Consider the following 11,880-nt stretch of genomic DNA (forward strand, 5'->3'; position numbering starts at 1 on the left):
ATGGAGCCGTTAAGAAGATATATTCCAAACCGGAAAAACTAATAATATTCGAGGGACCAATTTTATAAAATAGGAAAGAGAACCATGTCCCTGTCCCTGTCCCTGTCCCTGTCCCTGTCCCCAGTATCTTAAAGGATACGCGACCTGGAGTTTTGTGAAGCCAACACGGAAGTAAAAGATTCACCGAAGAAAGAGAAATATAAAGACGAAACCATCACTACTACACAAAATATGTTTATTTATTAAAGGTGGATTTGGGCCCTTATTAAAGCCCATTAGGCGGCCTACTACGGATTCTGATTAATAACCGAGCTTTTAGGAATCGAACCCTAGCCACTAGGTCAAAACCGAACTTTAGAGAGGCAATCAATGACCACTAGCCCGCACGATCTTTAATAACAGTTAGTTATTTTTATATAACCTAGCCGATAATAGACGCAGAACATTCACGGCCAATCCTCTCTCTCTCTCAGTCTCTCCATTCGTCGAAGCTAGTGTTCCGACTCCGAGTAGCGTAAACCCTAGAGTTTGCATCAACAGTCTAGATTCAACCGGATCGTTTCATGGTTTATCAGGTATCGCTAGTTTTCTGATTCTCCGCTGAAAAAGTTCCAGTTTCTATTCATAGGTTAAAGAGTTGCTTTGATTGATTTTTATGCTTGGCGACCGTTTACATAGACTTGAAATATCAGATTCTCATTTACTCATTGGTACATGGAATGCTCTCCTGAATGTTTCATTGTGATTACAACATTGTCCTTGCTTTGCTTATATGTTTGTTTGTGTTGAGATTTGTCATTGATCTTATTTTTGTAATTGTATTGATTGAAGAGGGAGGTGACACTTTGTTGAGAGGGTGAGTATTTTGTGAACACACAACAAAGTCCATGGATTTAGACTTTGATGATGAACCTGCTGCACCAGCAGGTAATTTTTATTTTCTCTCTTCACTTTTTTTGATTAGTTTCATTACTTTTTTTATTTGATTGATTGATTTGGCTGAAACATATGGATTTTAACAGCTAGGGCTGGTGCCAAGTTTAAGCCGAGAGGTAGACCACAACCCAAGAAGAAGCAAGTCCCTCTTTCAACCTCACAGACAACACTCTCTACTGATGTTGCCAAGGAGAAACTCTCAACACAAAGCGAACATCCGGTTTCTCTGGAGGCATCGTCGGCTTATCCCAGTAGTATTGTTTCTTCTCTCAAACCAATTTGTATTTTATATGTTGTTGATAAGTAATTTAAGATGTGTGATTCTGTTTTGCAGATGTTTCAACTTCTGAGACTACTGTCCCTGATAGTGGAACCATTAACCAATCCACCATGGGAACAATATCTAAAGAGGTAAAGTGTTTTTCTTCCTACCTTTTTGAAATGTTTTTTTAGTGTATGCTACATGGTGTTTTAGTGGAGCAAACTCTTTTGTTTCTGTAGAATGTCTCAGGAGGGGCCTCCGTTCTCCGTGCTTGTACTAACTTAAATTCAGAGGGCAAAAGATGTGAGGATGGCACAGAGGCGGCACCTGCATATCCTGATGACCCCAGAAGACAAGATTCTGCAACGTTTGGTGATTCTGTTACTAGTGAAACGGATGAAGTTATTGATGATCAAACTCAAAGGATGCAAACAGGGGTATGTGTGTGGATGCTCGCTTTCTAAGCCGATGTTTCACTTCTTTTACTTTAAATATAAAACTAATTTTGCAAGTTTTAATGTTGACACAGGAAGTAGAAGAAGAATGCGACTGGAACATGGAAACTCTTGATATTGTACAGGAGGAATGCATCACCAGTGCTTATGGTAATCTTTAAGCACCGAATATTTATGCTTTGATTATCTTAAATATATCTAGTAATAACTTAGTTATAATGGTGTAACTTGTGTAGAGCAACATACTGGAAAGTTCCAACCAAAGCCTAGATTGCTCGACACTGTGATTGAAGAAGAACCAGAGTCTCATTACTCTGTTGATGATACAACTGGTGCTAACCAGTCTGAGTTTATGGTCAATGAGGAATCAAGAAACGATGAATTCAACACCAATACTATTCCTGAAGTTCACAAAGAAACGGTAATAATATTTGCTCTTCTTACTATGTTAAGTTGGGACTTGGGATATATAGTTTTTTGATTGGTTCTGCTTTTTAATATTTTGATCAGGCTGCTCCTAGCGTATTGGAACAAGAACACCATGTTGTCTCACCTAGTAATAACGATACAGTTATGGGAGAAGGAGAAACACAGTCTAATGAAGCGGAAACAGGTGCTGACAAAAAGGGGAAAAAGAAGAGAGGTCGAAAGAAGAAAACCACTACTAGTGAGGAAGAACCAAATAAGTCAACTCCTGAGAAGAAGAAGAAGTTCAAGCATTCAAGTCGTCGGCAGAAAAACAGAACATGTAACTTAATTAGCTGAAACATAAATGATTCTCTCTTTCAACTGAAATAATCATCTTAGCATCTGACCTAACTGTATTCATGTTTTTGTGCGTGGTCTAGTGGATAAGGAATTGCTTGAAACCCCCGATGATGAAATCAGAAATCTGCCTATTAGAGATATGCTTCGCCTTGTTGCATATAGAGAATCGCTGGAGGTAAGAATCACTCTTTGTTCATGTATTGCTTGGATCCTAAACTTTCCTTATGTTTATTTCTTGTTAATACAAACAGAAAAAGGAAGCAAAGGGAGCTCCTGTTGTGCCGCCGACCCAAGAAAGGTACTACACTATATTCATCTCAGAGAAGATTGAAAGTGGGAGATGAGTGTCTCAGTTTGTTTTCTTTATCTAATGTGGTGCAGTAATACAAACATGTCGGAGGATAACCACTTTTATTCTCAAGGCTTTGACGCAGAAGACGAGTTTGGTATGGAGGAAGGAGAAAATCACGAAGCTCCCGTAGTTAAACCGGACTCACCGGTTAACTATCAAACGTACATGAACAAGACTCCCAGAACTCGGTGGTCAAAACAAGATACACAGCTCTTCTATGAGGTAAAATAAACTTGATCTCACTTATTGTTTAAATGGCAAAGATATTGTTAGTTCATTCTATAGATCTTTTTTTTTGTTTTGGTTATAGGGAGTTCAAGAATTTGGGAGCAATCTATCAATGGTACAACAACTGTTTCCTGAAAGAACTCGTCAACAGATCAAACTCAAATACAAGTTGGAAGAACGCAAGAATCCGTTGAAGCTTAATGATGCTTTATCAACACGCTCGAAACGTGAGAGATCCTTTCTGTCTCTCTCTCTTTTGCTCAATTTAGTTTCTTGGTTGAGCCATGGAAGAACTTAGCAGGTTTGTGTGTTTCTTCATGCAGAGTTAACTCATTATCATAATGTGATAAAGAAGCTTCAGGAAGAAGCTGCGGCTGCAAAGGAAGGAGAAGAGGAAGAGGAAGAAGGAGAAGAAGCTGGAGAGGAGGCAGAGACGACTACTGATGTTCCAGAGAATGTAAGCATTCGTTATATTCTTCTTTAAGTTGCCGCCAAAATCTGTAACTAAAATTCAAACGATGTCGCTTTGTATGTGTGTAGGAGGAACCGACGAAGACTGAGGAGACTGAGCGAGCTGGTGATGTAGTAGCTGGAGTAAAGGAATCGGACGGTGGGGATGTTGAGAATGGCGTTAGATCGGACGGTGGAGATGAAATCGACGATAATGAGGGAGATGATGATGATTTTTGGAATTCTTATAAGAGTGAGATGTAGTGATTTATAAACAAATCGTCTTTGCTGTCATAGAACATAATATTAGAGTATTCTTTTCGATTTAGATGAAAAAGTTTTTATACGAAGACTTATGTCTTGGATAGTTGGATGTAAAAGATTTCGTTATTTTTGTTTTTGCTAATTCGTCACGTTTATATGTTTCATACAAACAATTGTAATTAAGGAATTTTTTTTTCGTCAAAAAAAAATTAAGGATTTTTTTGTGGGGGAAAATGTATTAAAAATCCGACAACAAATGGCCAATGACTGTTGACTCATCGTGTACTGCTCCGGTTTGTCGGCGAAATTCTCATTGATATTTTTTTTTATTCTTTTTAACTTTTTGTACAGTGTGCTTCTCTGATTACGACATTACAGCCTACTGAAGGTAGACCCGTTAAAATTTCACGTAATGTCATTAACGACCGTCAGATCATCGTCGGCTGGTGTGACAAAAAAGCGAATCTCTTGTTCTACTGCTTCTTCACGCCTATATTTCTTATTAATTTTATAAGCATCCCCCAGTCTTATGCCAACATTTATTTTCAAGCCACATATTAAATTTTCTTACAAAATTTACCGCGATTTCTACATTTAATTCTCCCAACCCACGGCTCCTTCAACCAAATATGTTGTCGACTTGTTTGTTGGTGATTCATAGTCTTCAAGCCATGCATAATTTTTCAGCCGTAACTTAATTTTTAAGTAATAGTTATTGAATTTGTAGTCTTAAAAATGGTAAATAAGACAAAAATTAAAAGAAAGAAAAATTATGTTGAAACAGATATGGTATACAATATTTTAATTTTAAAAGATTTAATTCAAATCCAAAGATAATTAGTAACTAGATATATTTTTGAAAGTTTTACCAACTGACATACTTTAAAGGTGTTGTATTACACTTTGACATACTTCAAGCTGTAGGTATATTTTGTGCAGGAAAATGTGAAGTAAAATGTCTATTATAACCCTCATTTAATTTCGTTCATGTGATCAGAGAAAATGTGGTCATGAAACCGATTTCAAATTGTGGACTATCCATAACTACCTCTTTAACCACCACTGAGGTATCTTTCTTTTGTACCACCATACCACCTCCTTCACCACTACCACTTCCATAACTATCCCGCTATAAACTTCACCTCCTCCATAAGCTTCTCCACCACCACTTCCTCTACCGCCACTAGAGGGTATAACTGTTGATCTTTCCCCGCCTCTGGTTCCTCTTCCTTCAGCCTTCGTAAAAACCAACACCATAAAACCTTCAACCGCCTCCATGACCGCTAACCACTTCTTTCGCAACCACAACTTTCATATCCACATCTGCAAGCTCCAGACGCCATTAGCTCCTCCTCCTCTGCCATAAGCTCCTCCATTACCTGCCTACGTAAGCACTAACACGATAAGACCCTCCACCGGCTCCATGACTGCTAACCACTTCTTTCACCACCACAATTTTCATATCCAATTACACAAGTTCCACTTAAGCCATTAGCTCCTCCACCGTCACCTCCTCCATACCTTCCAACTTTTGATCCACATCACGGCTCCACGTCCAGCTCTTCCTCCTTCACCACCACATAAGACCTGACCTCTACCGTTGCCACTAGCATGACCACCATAAACATTATGTTATCCACCGTAACTATGTCTCCACCTTTTCTTCTCCACTAGCATCTCCACCTCCAACTTTTCCTCTTCCATCTACGGCTTTTATTATATTGTGTAAAACGTCGGCTGTGAAAATTGTAAGAGAAGAGAGTAGATGCGTCTGATTAAAATTTGATGAGTTAATGAAAAAATAGATTTTAGGTTATAAGGGTTCTTTGGAAAATTTACAAGGAAGAAGTACTTCACATGCTGAAAATATGTGTGGATGTAAATAGGTAAGTAAAAAGTATGTGTACGTTTAATATTTTCTATCTTTTTGGAACAAGACTAAATATCCAAATTAAGTATGGGATTTGGAGATTTAATCCTTACTAGAACAGGAAGGGGCAAAAGCAAAGAAAAGTATGGGGTTCACAATAGGAAGCGAGTGTAAATAATAGAGGTGTCAGGCTAATAAATATTTAGATATTATTTTCCTTTGTTTTCTAGAAAGAATTGTAAAAGAGATATAAGCAAAGCAAAAAAGCAATAAAGAAATAGTCCAGAGGTTGCTCCGAATTCTACTCTCCACTTTTTTTTTACCTCTGGAATTTTTTCTTTAATTTTTGCGAAATTTGAGGAGTCTCTCTCTCTCTCTGGTTAATGGGAGGAAGAGTAGATTCGCAAGAAAGATAGAACAAAGATTGATTCGTGGATCAGCCATTCGAGCCAGAGCTTTTATCAGTCGTTTAGTGGGAAGGAATCTTCAGATGTCAGGTCCTGTTGATCGATTCGCAATACCATGTAAGTGTATCAGATCTGTCGATTTGCTTTCTAGGTTTCTGAGTACGATCGAATAATGTAATCACGTTCTGGGTATTTAGGGCTTTGCTGTTTAAGAACCTCAATTTTCAGAAATTAGATTAATTTCAGCTGATTGTTATTAAAAAAATTTTAAAAATCGACACTTTAAATCAGGTTTCGAGGGACTGTTGAGCAGCGACGAGAAGAAAGAGCGCAAGTCCGACTTCGAGATCTCAGAAGACGAGAGGAGAACAAGAATCGGCTCCCTGAAGAAGAAAGCCATCAACGCCTCCACCAAGTTCAAACACTCCCTCAAGAAGAAGAAGCGCCGCAAAAACGAAGGCCGCGTCAGCTCCGTCTCCATCGAAGACGTCCGCGACGTCGAGGAGCTTCAAGCCGTCGACGAGTTCCGGCAATCTTTAGTCATGGATGAGCTCCTCCCTTCAAAACACGACGACTACCACATGATGCTACGCTTCCTGAAAGCGAGGAAGTTCGACGTCGAGAAGGCAAAACAGATGTGGGGGGACATGATCCAGTGGAGGAAGGAGTTTGGTACAGACACTATCATCCAAGACTTTGAGTTTGAAGAGATTGACGATGTCTTGAAGTATTACCCGCAGTGTTACCACAGCGTGGATAAAGAAGGGAGGCCTGTGTATATCGAGAGGCTCGGGAAAGTCGATCCCAACAAGCTGATGCAGGTCACGACGATTGATAGGTATCTTAGGTATCATGTGAAGGAGTTCGAGAGGAGTTTCATGGTCAAGTTCCCTGCTTGCACGATCGCTGCGAAGAAGCATATTGACTCGAGCACGACGATCTTGGACGTGCAGGGAGTGGGGTTGAAGAACTTTAGCAAGTATGCTCGGGAGCTTGTTACTAGGTTGCAGAAGATTGATGGGGATAACTATCCGGAGACTCTCCACCAGATGTTCATCATCAACGCAGGGACTGGATTCCGCGTGATTTGGAGCACTCTGAAGAGCTTCCTTGACCCCAAAACAACTTCTAAGATTCATGTGAGTTTACTACATTTTTTTTCTTCTTCTCCTTTGGCTTTAGGTTTAAAGGCTTCTGGTGTTTATCTAGACTGTTCTGTGTTGTGATGTAGATGCTTGGAAACAAGTATCAGAGCAAATTGCTTGAGGTTATCGATTCCAGGTATGTAACTCCTGCTAAAGAATTGACTTTGATTCTTTTGTGTGTTTTTGCTTACATTGTATCGTTTTGTTACAGCGAGTTGCCTGAGTTTTTGGGTGGTACATGTACTTGCGCTGATCAGGGTGGCTGTATGCTTTCTGATAAAGGGCCTTGGAAAAATCCTGATATTTTGAAGATGGTTCTACACGGGGGAGCTCACCGAGCGAAGCAGGTGGTGAAAGTTCTGAACAGCGAAGGGAAAGTCATTGCGTATGCAAAGCCATCTTATCCATGGATAAAGGGAAGTGACACCTCAACCGCAGAGTCAGGTTCTGAAGCTGAAGATGTGGTTGTCTCTCCAAAGGCAATTAAAAATTATTCTCATCTCCGCTTGACCCCTGTTCGTGAAGAGGTGTGATTTTTTAAAATGGCACTTTCTCTCTCTATCTTCTTGTGTAGTTTTGTAGATTTACTTGCTAGTGGTTGTTATTTGCAGGCAAAGATTGGGTCTGGTGAAACGAGCTTTGCCGGTAGTTTGGCTGGTTATGATGAGTATGTTCCAATGGTTGACAAAGCTGTCGACGCCACCTGGAAGGTCAAACCCACCACCTCCATCAACAGGGTTCAGTCCAAAGGTAACTTTTTAATGATTAAGTTAAAGAAAGGTTCAAATTTTGGCATCAAACACTGGACAAAATCTGAAACTTTGGTCTATAATCTTTTTTTTTACTGCAGGAGTTCTTGTTACTCCAAATGTCCCAAAGGAGAATGAAAGCTTCAGCGCTCGTGTGTTAGTATTTTTCATGGCGATTGTGATGGCGATTCTCGCATTCTTCCGCACAGTATCAAACCGTGTTGTGACCAAGCAGCTTCCTCCTCCTCCTCCGCAAATAGAAGGAAACACTGCCGCTAAAGAGGAGGAAGCTGAGCTCCTCAATTCAGTGCTGAAGAAATTAACGGAACTTGAGGAGAAAATTGGAGCGCTGCAGTCAAAGCCAAATGAGATGCCTTATGAGAAGGAAGAGCTGCTTAACGCAGCTGTTTGCCGCGTGGACGCACTTGAAGCCGAGCTCATAGCCACTAAAAAGGTAAATTTGAATACTCCATATGTTCAAACATAAGTAGAATCTCCATGTTCTCTAAAAAAAAAACGTTTTTCTTATTTTTGGAGCCAGGCTCTATATGAAGCTCTGATGAGGCAAGAAGAATTACTCGCTTACATTGATCGTCAAGAGTTTACTCAGTCCCAGGTCTGTTTCTTTTTTTTTTTACTATTTTGAATGTTATTGATTCAATTTCTGTTGTAGGAACTCCTAATCTCATGATCAATATTGTTTTTTTTTTGTTTGCAGAAGAAGAAGAAGAGGAAGCACATGTTCTGTTTTTAAGAAGATGAAGAAAGAAGAAGCGTCTATCTATCTGCCTTCTCTTTCTCTTTTCCTTCGTAGATTTTCGTTTATAAAGAAGAGGAACAGAACAAGTGTTTATTAAAAACAAACAGACTTTTCTCATCTCATTTTATGTTCAAATCAATTCAAAGAAGAGAGTTCTTTCTCTTTTATGATGATGATGATGACAAGTTGGTCTTTATGAGTTTTACATTAACAAAACAATTATTTTATTTTTTTAAAGGGAGAAACAATTACACAAAAAGGGAGAAATTGAGTCTTTAAACACAAGGCAAATCAAGACTTCATTATTATGTCTTCTCCAGTATCCACTTGTAGAAAACGGAAATGCAGTTTAGGAGGTTGAAGCAGTCTTTCAGAAAAATAAGAACTGAAAATTCAAAAAAAAAAAGGCAGATAATTATTTATAAAGCAATAAAAAAGTAATCATTCTTAATGTGATGAATATGTGTTCTTCTTACCTTTCTCTTCTTCTTCTTTTTCTTCTCGATGTAAGCCATTATCTCATGTTGCCTCGTCATTGTCTCGTCCAGCGCCTAAAAATAATAAAAACAGAGCAATTATTACAAAAGAGAACAAGAAAGTAGTTATTGAGAAAGATAAAGAGAGTTCTTCACCTTCTTGGTTTCAGACAACTGAAGCTCGAGCTGGTCAACACGACGAAGTGCAGCGTCAAGAACCTTCTCCCTCTCCATAGAAATAGCAATCTGAGCAGCTTCCATGGATTTACATTTCTCCTCGAGATCTGTCATCCTCTTAACCATCGCCCTATACTCCTGCGTCGGCATAACGGTCACTCCGTCTGGGTAGACATTCCCCTGTGTGAGCTTCCTTGGCATGTTCTTCGTTAGCCTCATCACTCCCACTATCCCCATCAGCAACGCCATCATGCTGCCGTATAAGTACCCTTTCCTCTCCACAGCCGGGGACAACAACAAATCTGAAAATTTTAAAATGTCTCACCGGTTTAAATAGAACTTATAACCCAAACCCGGTTTATAAGCTAAACCAAAAAACTATAAAAAAAAACCTTTAGGGTCGGGAACAATGTTCTTGGCCTTGTGATGCTCCTGTGTAGGATAAGCACCAGTATCCACGGTTTTGTCGATGAACTTCTCCATCTCCGCAGCAGCTTTCTTGCAAGTCTCTTCTGGTTCGAAAACTTCACGTTTCTTTATTTGTTTTAAAAAAAAAACGTTAGGTTTTTACTGAAAAATATCAAAGCATATATGAGAAAATGTTCAACATACCTCCTCTGTTACGTTCTTGCACACTGAGATGGTCTTTTCCTCGATCCCTGACAAGCTCTTCCTCGGGCATCTACCTTCGCCGTTCTGAACCAACTGTTGTTTTATTTATATATATGAGTCAGAAGTTGTATAATAAATTCATATATCTGTATTTCTTTTTTATAAAAAGGTTTTGGTTCTACCTTGAAGATCTCAGGGTCGTTCCATGGACCTTTGTCTGAACGCATACATCCACCTTTGTCTGCGCATGTGCACTTACCACCCAAGAACTCAGGCAGTTCACTAAAACATACAATGAGTAGAACATATTTATTTTTTTAAATAACATGTAAAAAGATAAAGCAACGGTTTAAGGTCAAATGTAAAGAGTTATCAAATTCTCACTTGGCGTTAATGATCTCCAGCAGTTTGCTTTGGTATTTGTTACCAAGAACCTGCCATTAATCAACAGAAATAATGTTTTTTTTTTTTTACTAACTTTTAGATCAAGTAAACACAAAGTATAGTCTTTCAGGAAAGCTTTACGTGAATCTTGGCTGTAGTCTTTGGGTCAAGGAAAGATTTCACTCCGTTCCACACAAGCCTAAACCCATAACCAGCATTGATGATGAACATACGGTTCAGAGTCTACAATGTAATACAGACACAAAGAAGTCATGGTTCTGCATCCAAAACCATTAGTAACTCTTAATATAAGAAGAAAAAGGCACAAAACAGAACCTCGGGGTAGTTATCATTGTCGATTTTCTGAATACTCTGGAGGAGATCTTTTGCAGCTTTGTTGAAGTTATTTAACCCCTCAATGAGAAAAAAAAAACAAAAGATCAAATCATTCAAGAAACAACCTTACAGAAGAAAAAAATTATATTCTATAGCTTATTTTAAGCACATACCACGCCTTGAACATCCAAGATCGTTGTGCTCTGATCAATGTGTCTCTTAGCAGCAATGGAACAAGCAGGGAACTTGACGGTGAAAGTCTTCTCAAACTCTTTCACATGGTACTTCACGTACCTATCTATTGTTGTCACTTTCATGAGCTTCACGGCATCAACTTGGCCTAGCCTCTCAATATAGACAGGTCTGCCTTCCTTGTCAACACCATGATACCCTTGTGGATAGTACTTAACCACTTCATCGATCTCTCCATAATCAAAGTCCTTGAACAAGAAGAAAGAGAGAGACACTTTAGAGACAAAGAGACAAAAACAAGAGAGTAGAGAAAGAGAGCCGTTTACCTCCATGATGGTATCTGCACCATAGTCTTTCCTCCAGTTAAGCATATCAGCCCACATTTGTTTGGCCTTTTCAATATCAAACTTTCTTGCCCTCAAGAACCTAAGCATCATGTGATGATCATCATGTTTCGAGGGAAGCAGCTCCTCTAGTATAAGAGCTTGACGGAAAGCATCAACCTGTCGCAACTCCTCTGTATCGATTTCATCGACGATTGAGACGCATCTCACACGGCTATGCCTTCGACCTCTCTTGGTCATGGAGTGCTTAAACTTGTTCGTTGCATTTATTGCCTTCTTCTTTAGAGAGCAAAGCTTTGTTAATCTCTTCTCATCTTCTGAGATCTCAACCATTGTTTCCGTCATGATTAAACTTCCTGTTGAATCAAATAGCAGTTTAATAAAAAAATATAAAAACTCTGTTACGTTTCATTTGGCTAACAAATAAACGTTGGAAATGAAAAAGAAATGAAGAAGAAACTCATTTAACATGTCACATTCATCCCCAAATACTACGAGAAACAATCTTCCTAAGCTTATGAGGATTAACGTAAACCGAAAACTATCATAAACCTCACGTTTTGTGTGATTAGAGACTGAAAATCGAAAGAAAAATATGTATTATATGTTTCAAAATTGATTCAAGAAGCGTGAGTTTCGAAGAGTTTAGGTGAGAAAGAAGAACACATGTAACTTCTTCTACATATTTTTTTACCTGTAGACTAAAAACAAAA

General features: G+C 38.9%; 3 protein-coding genes across 3 annotated transcripts; 2 read left to right on the forward strand and 1 right to left on the reverse strand.

Moving 5' to 3' along the window:
• Window positions 1-340: 340 nt before the first annotated feature.
• Window positions 341-3,864, forward strand: LOC106402511 (glutamic acid-rich protein-like). Its single transcript, XM_013843263.3, has 14 exons — window positions 341-575; window positions 832-927; window positions 1,023-1,190; window positions 1,271-1,347; window positions 1,438-1,635; window positions 1,728-1,803; window positions 1,890-2,074; window positions 2,164-2,401; window positions 2,502-2,596; window positions 2,673-2,719; window positions 2,803-2,995; window positions 3,084-3,228; window positions 3,325-3,458; window positions 3,542-3,864. The coding sequence occupies exons 2-14, from the start codon at window positions 888-890 to the stop codon at window positions 3,713-3,715; spliced, it is 1,770 nt and encodes a 589-aa protein (XP_013698717.1). The 5' UTR covers window positions 341-575; window positions 832-887; the 3' UTR covers window positions 3,716-3,864.
• Window positions 3,865-5,016: 1,152 nt separating this feature from the next.
• LOC106405727 (phosphatidylinositol/phosphatidylcholine transfer protein SFH6-like) lies at window positions 5,017-8,819 on the forward strand. Its single transcript, XM_013846262.3, has 8 exons — window positions 5,017-6,109; window positions 6,284-7,131; window positions 7,224-7,273; window positions 7,349-7,664; window positions 7,749-7,887; window positions 7,988-8,340; window positions 8,428-8,502; window positions 8,605-8,819. The coding sequence occupies exons 1-8, from the start codon at window positions 6,076-6,078 to the stop codon at window positions 8,638-8,640; spliced, it is 1,851 nt and encodes a 616-aa protein (XP_013701716.1). The 5' UTR covers window positions 5,017-6,075; the 3' UTR covers window positions 8,641-8,819.
• Window positions 8,820-8,822: 3 nt separating this feature from the next.
• Window positions 8,823-11,880, reverse strand: LOC106405728 (phosphatidylinositol/phosphatidylcholine transfer protein SFH2). The gene is made up of 12 exons (XM_013846263.3): window positions 11,725-11,880; window positions 11,150-11,523; window positions 10,805-11,071; window positions 10,632-10,709; window positions 10,437-10,538; window positions 10,296-10,345; window positions 10,094-10,193; window positions 9,912-10,004; window positions 9,692-9,833; window positions 9,279-9,601; window positions 9,123-9,197; window positions 8,823-9,031 (listed from the first exon to the last, which is right to left on the reverse strand). The coding sequence occupies exons 2-12, from the start codon at window positions 11,510-11,512 to the stop codon at window positions 9,017-9,019; spliced, it is 1,608 nt and encodes a 535-aa protein (XP_013701717.1). The 5' UTR covers window positions 11,513-11,523; window positions 11,725-11,880; the 3' UTR covers window positions 8,823-9,016.

This window comes from Brassica napus, chromosome C3, assembly GCF_020379485.1.
Source record: "Brassica napus cultivar Da-Ae chromosome C3, Da-Ae, whole genome shotgun sequence".
NCBI lineage: Eukaryota > Viridiplantae > Streptophyta > Magnoliopsida > Brassicales > Brassicaceae > Brassica > Brassica napus.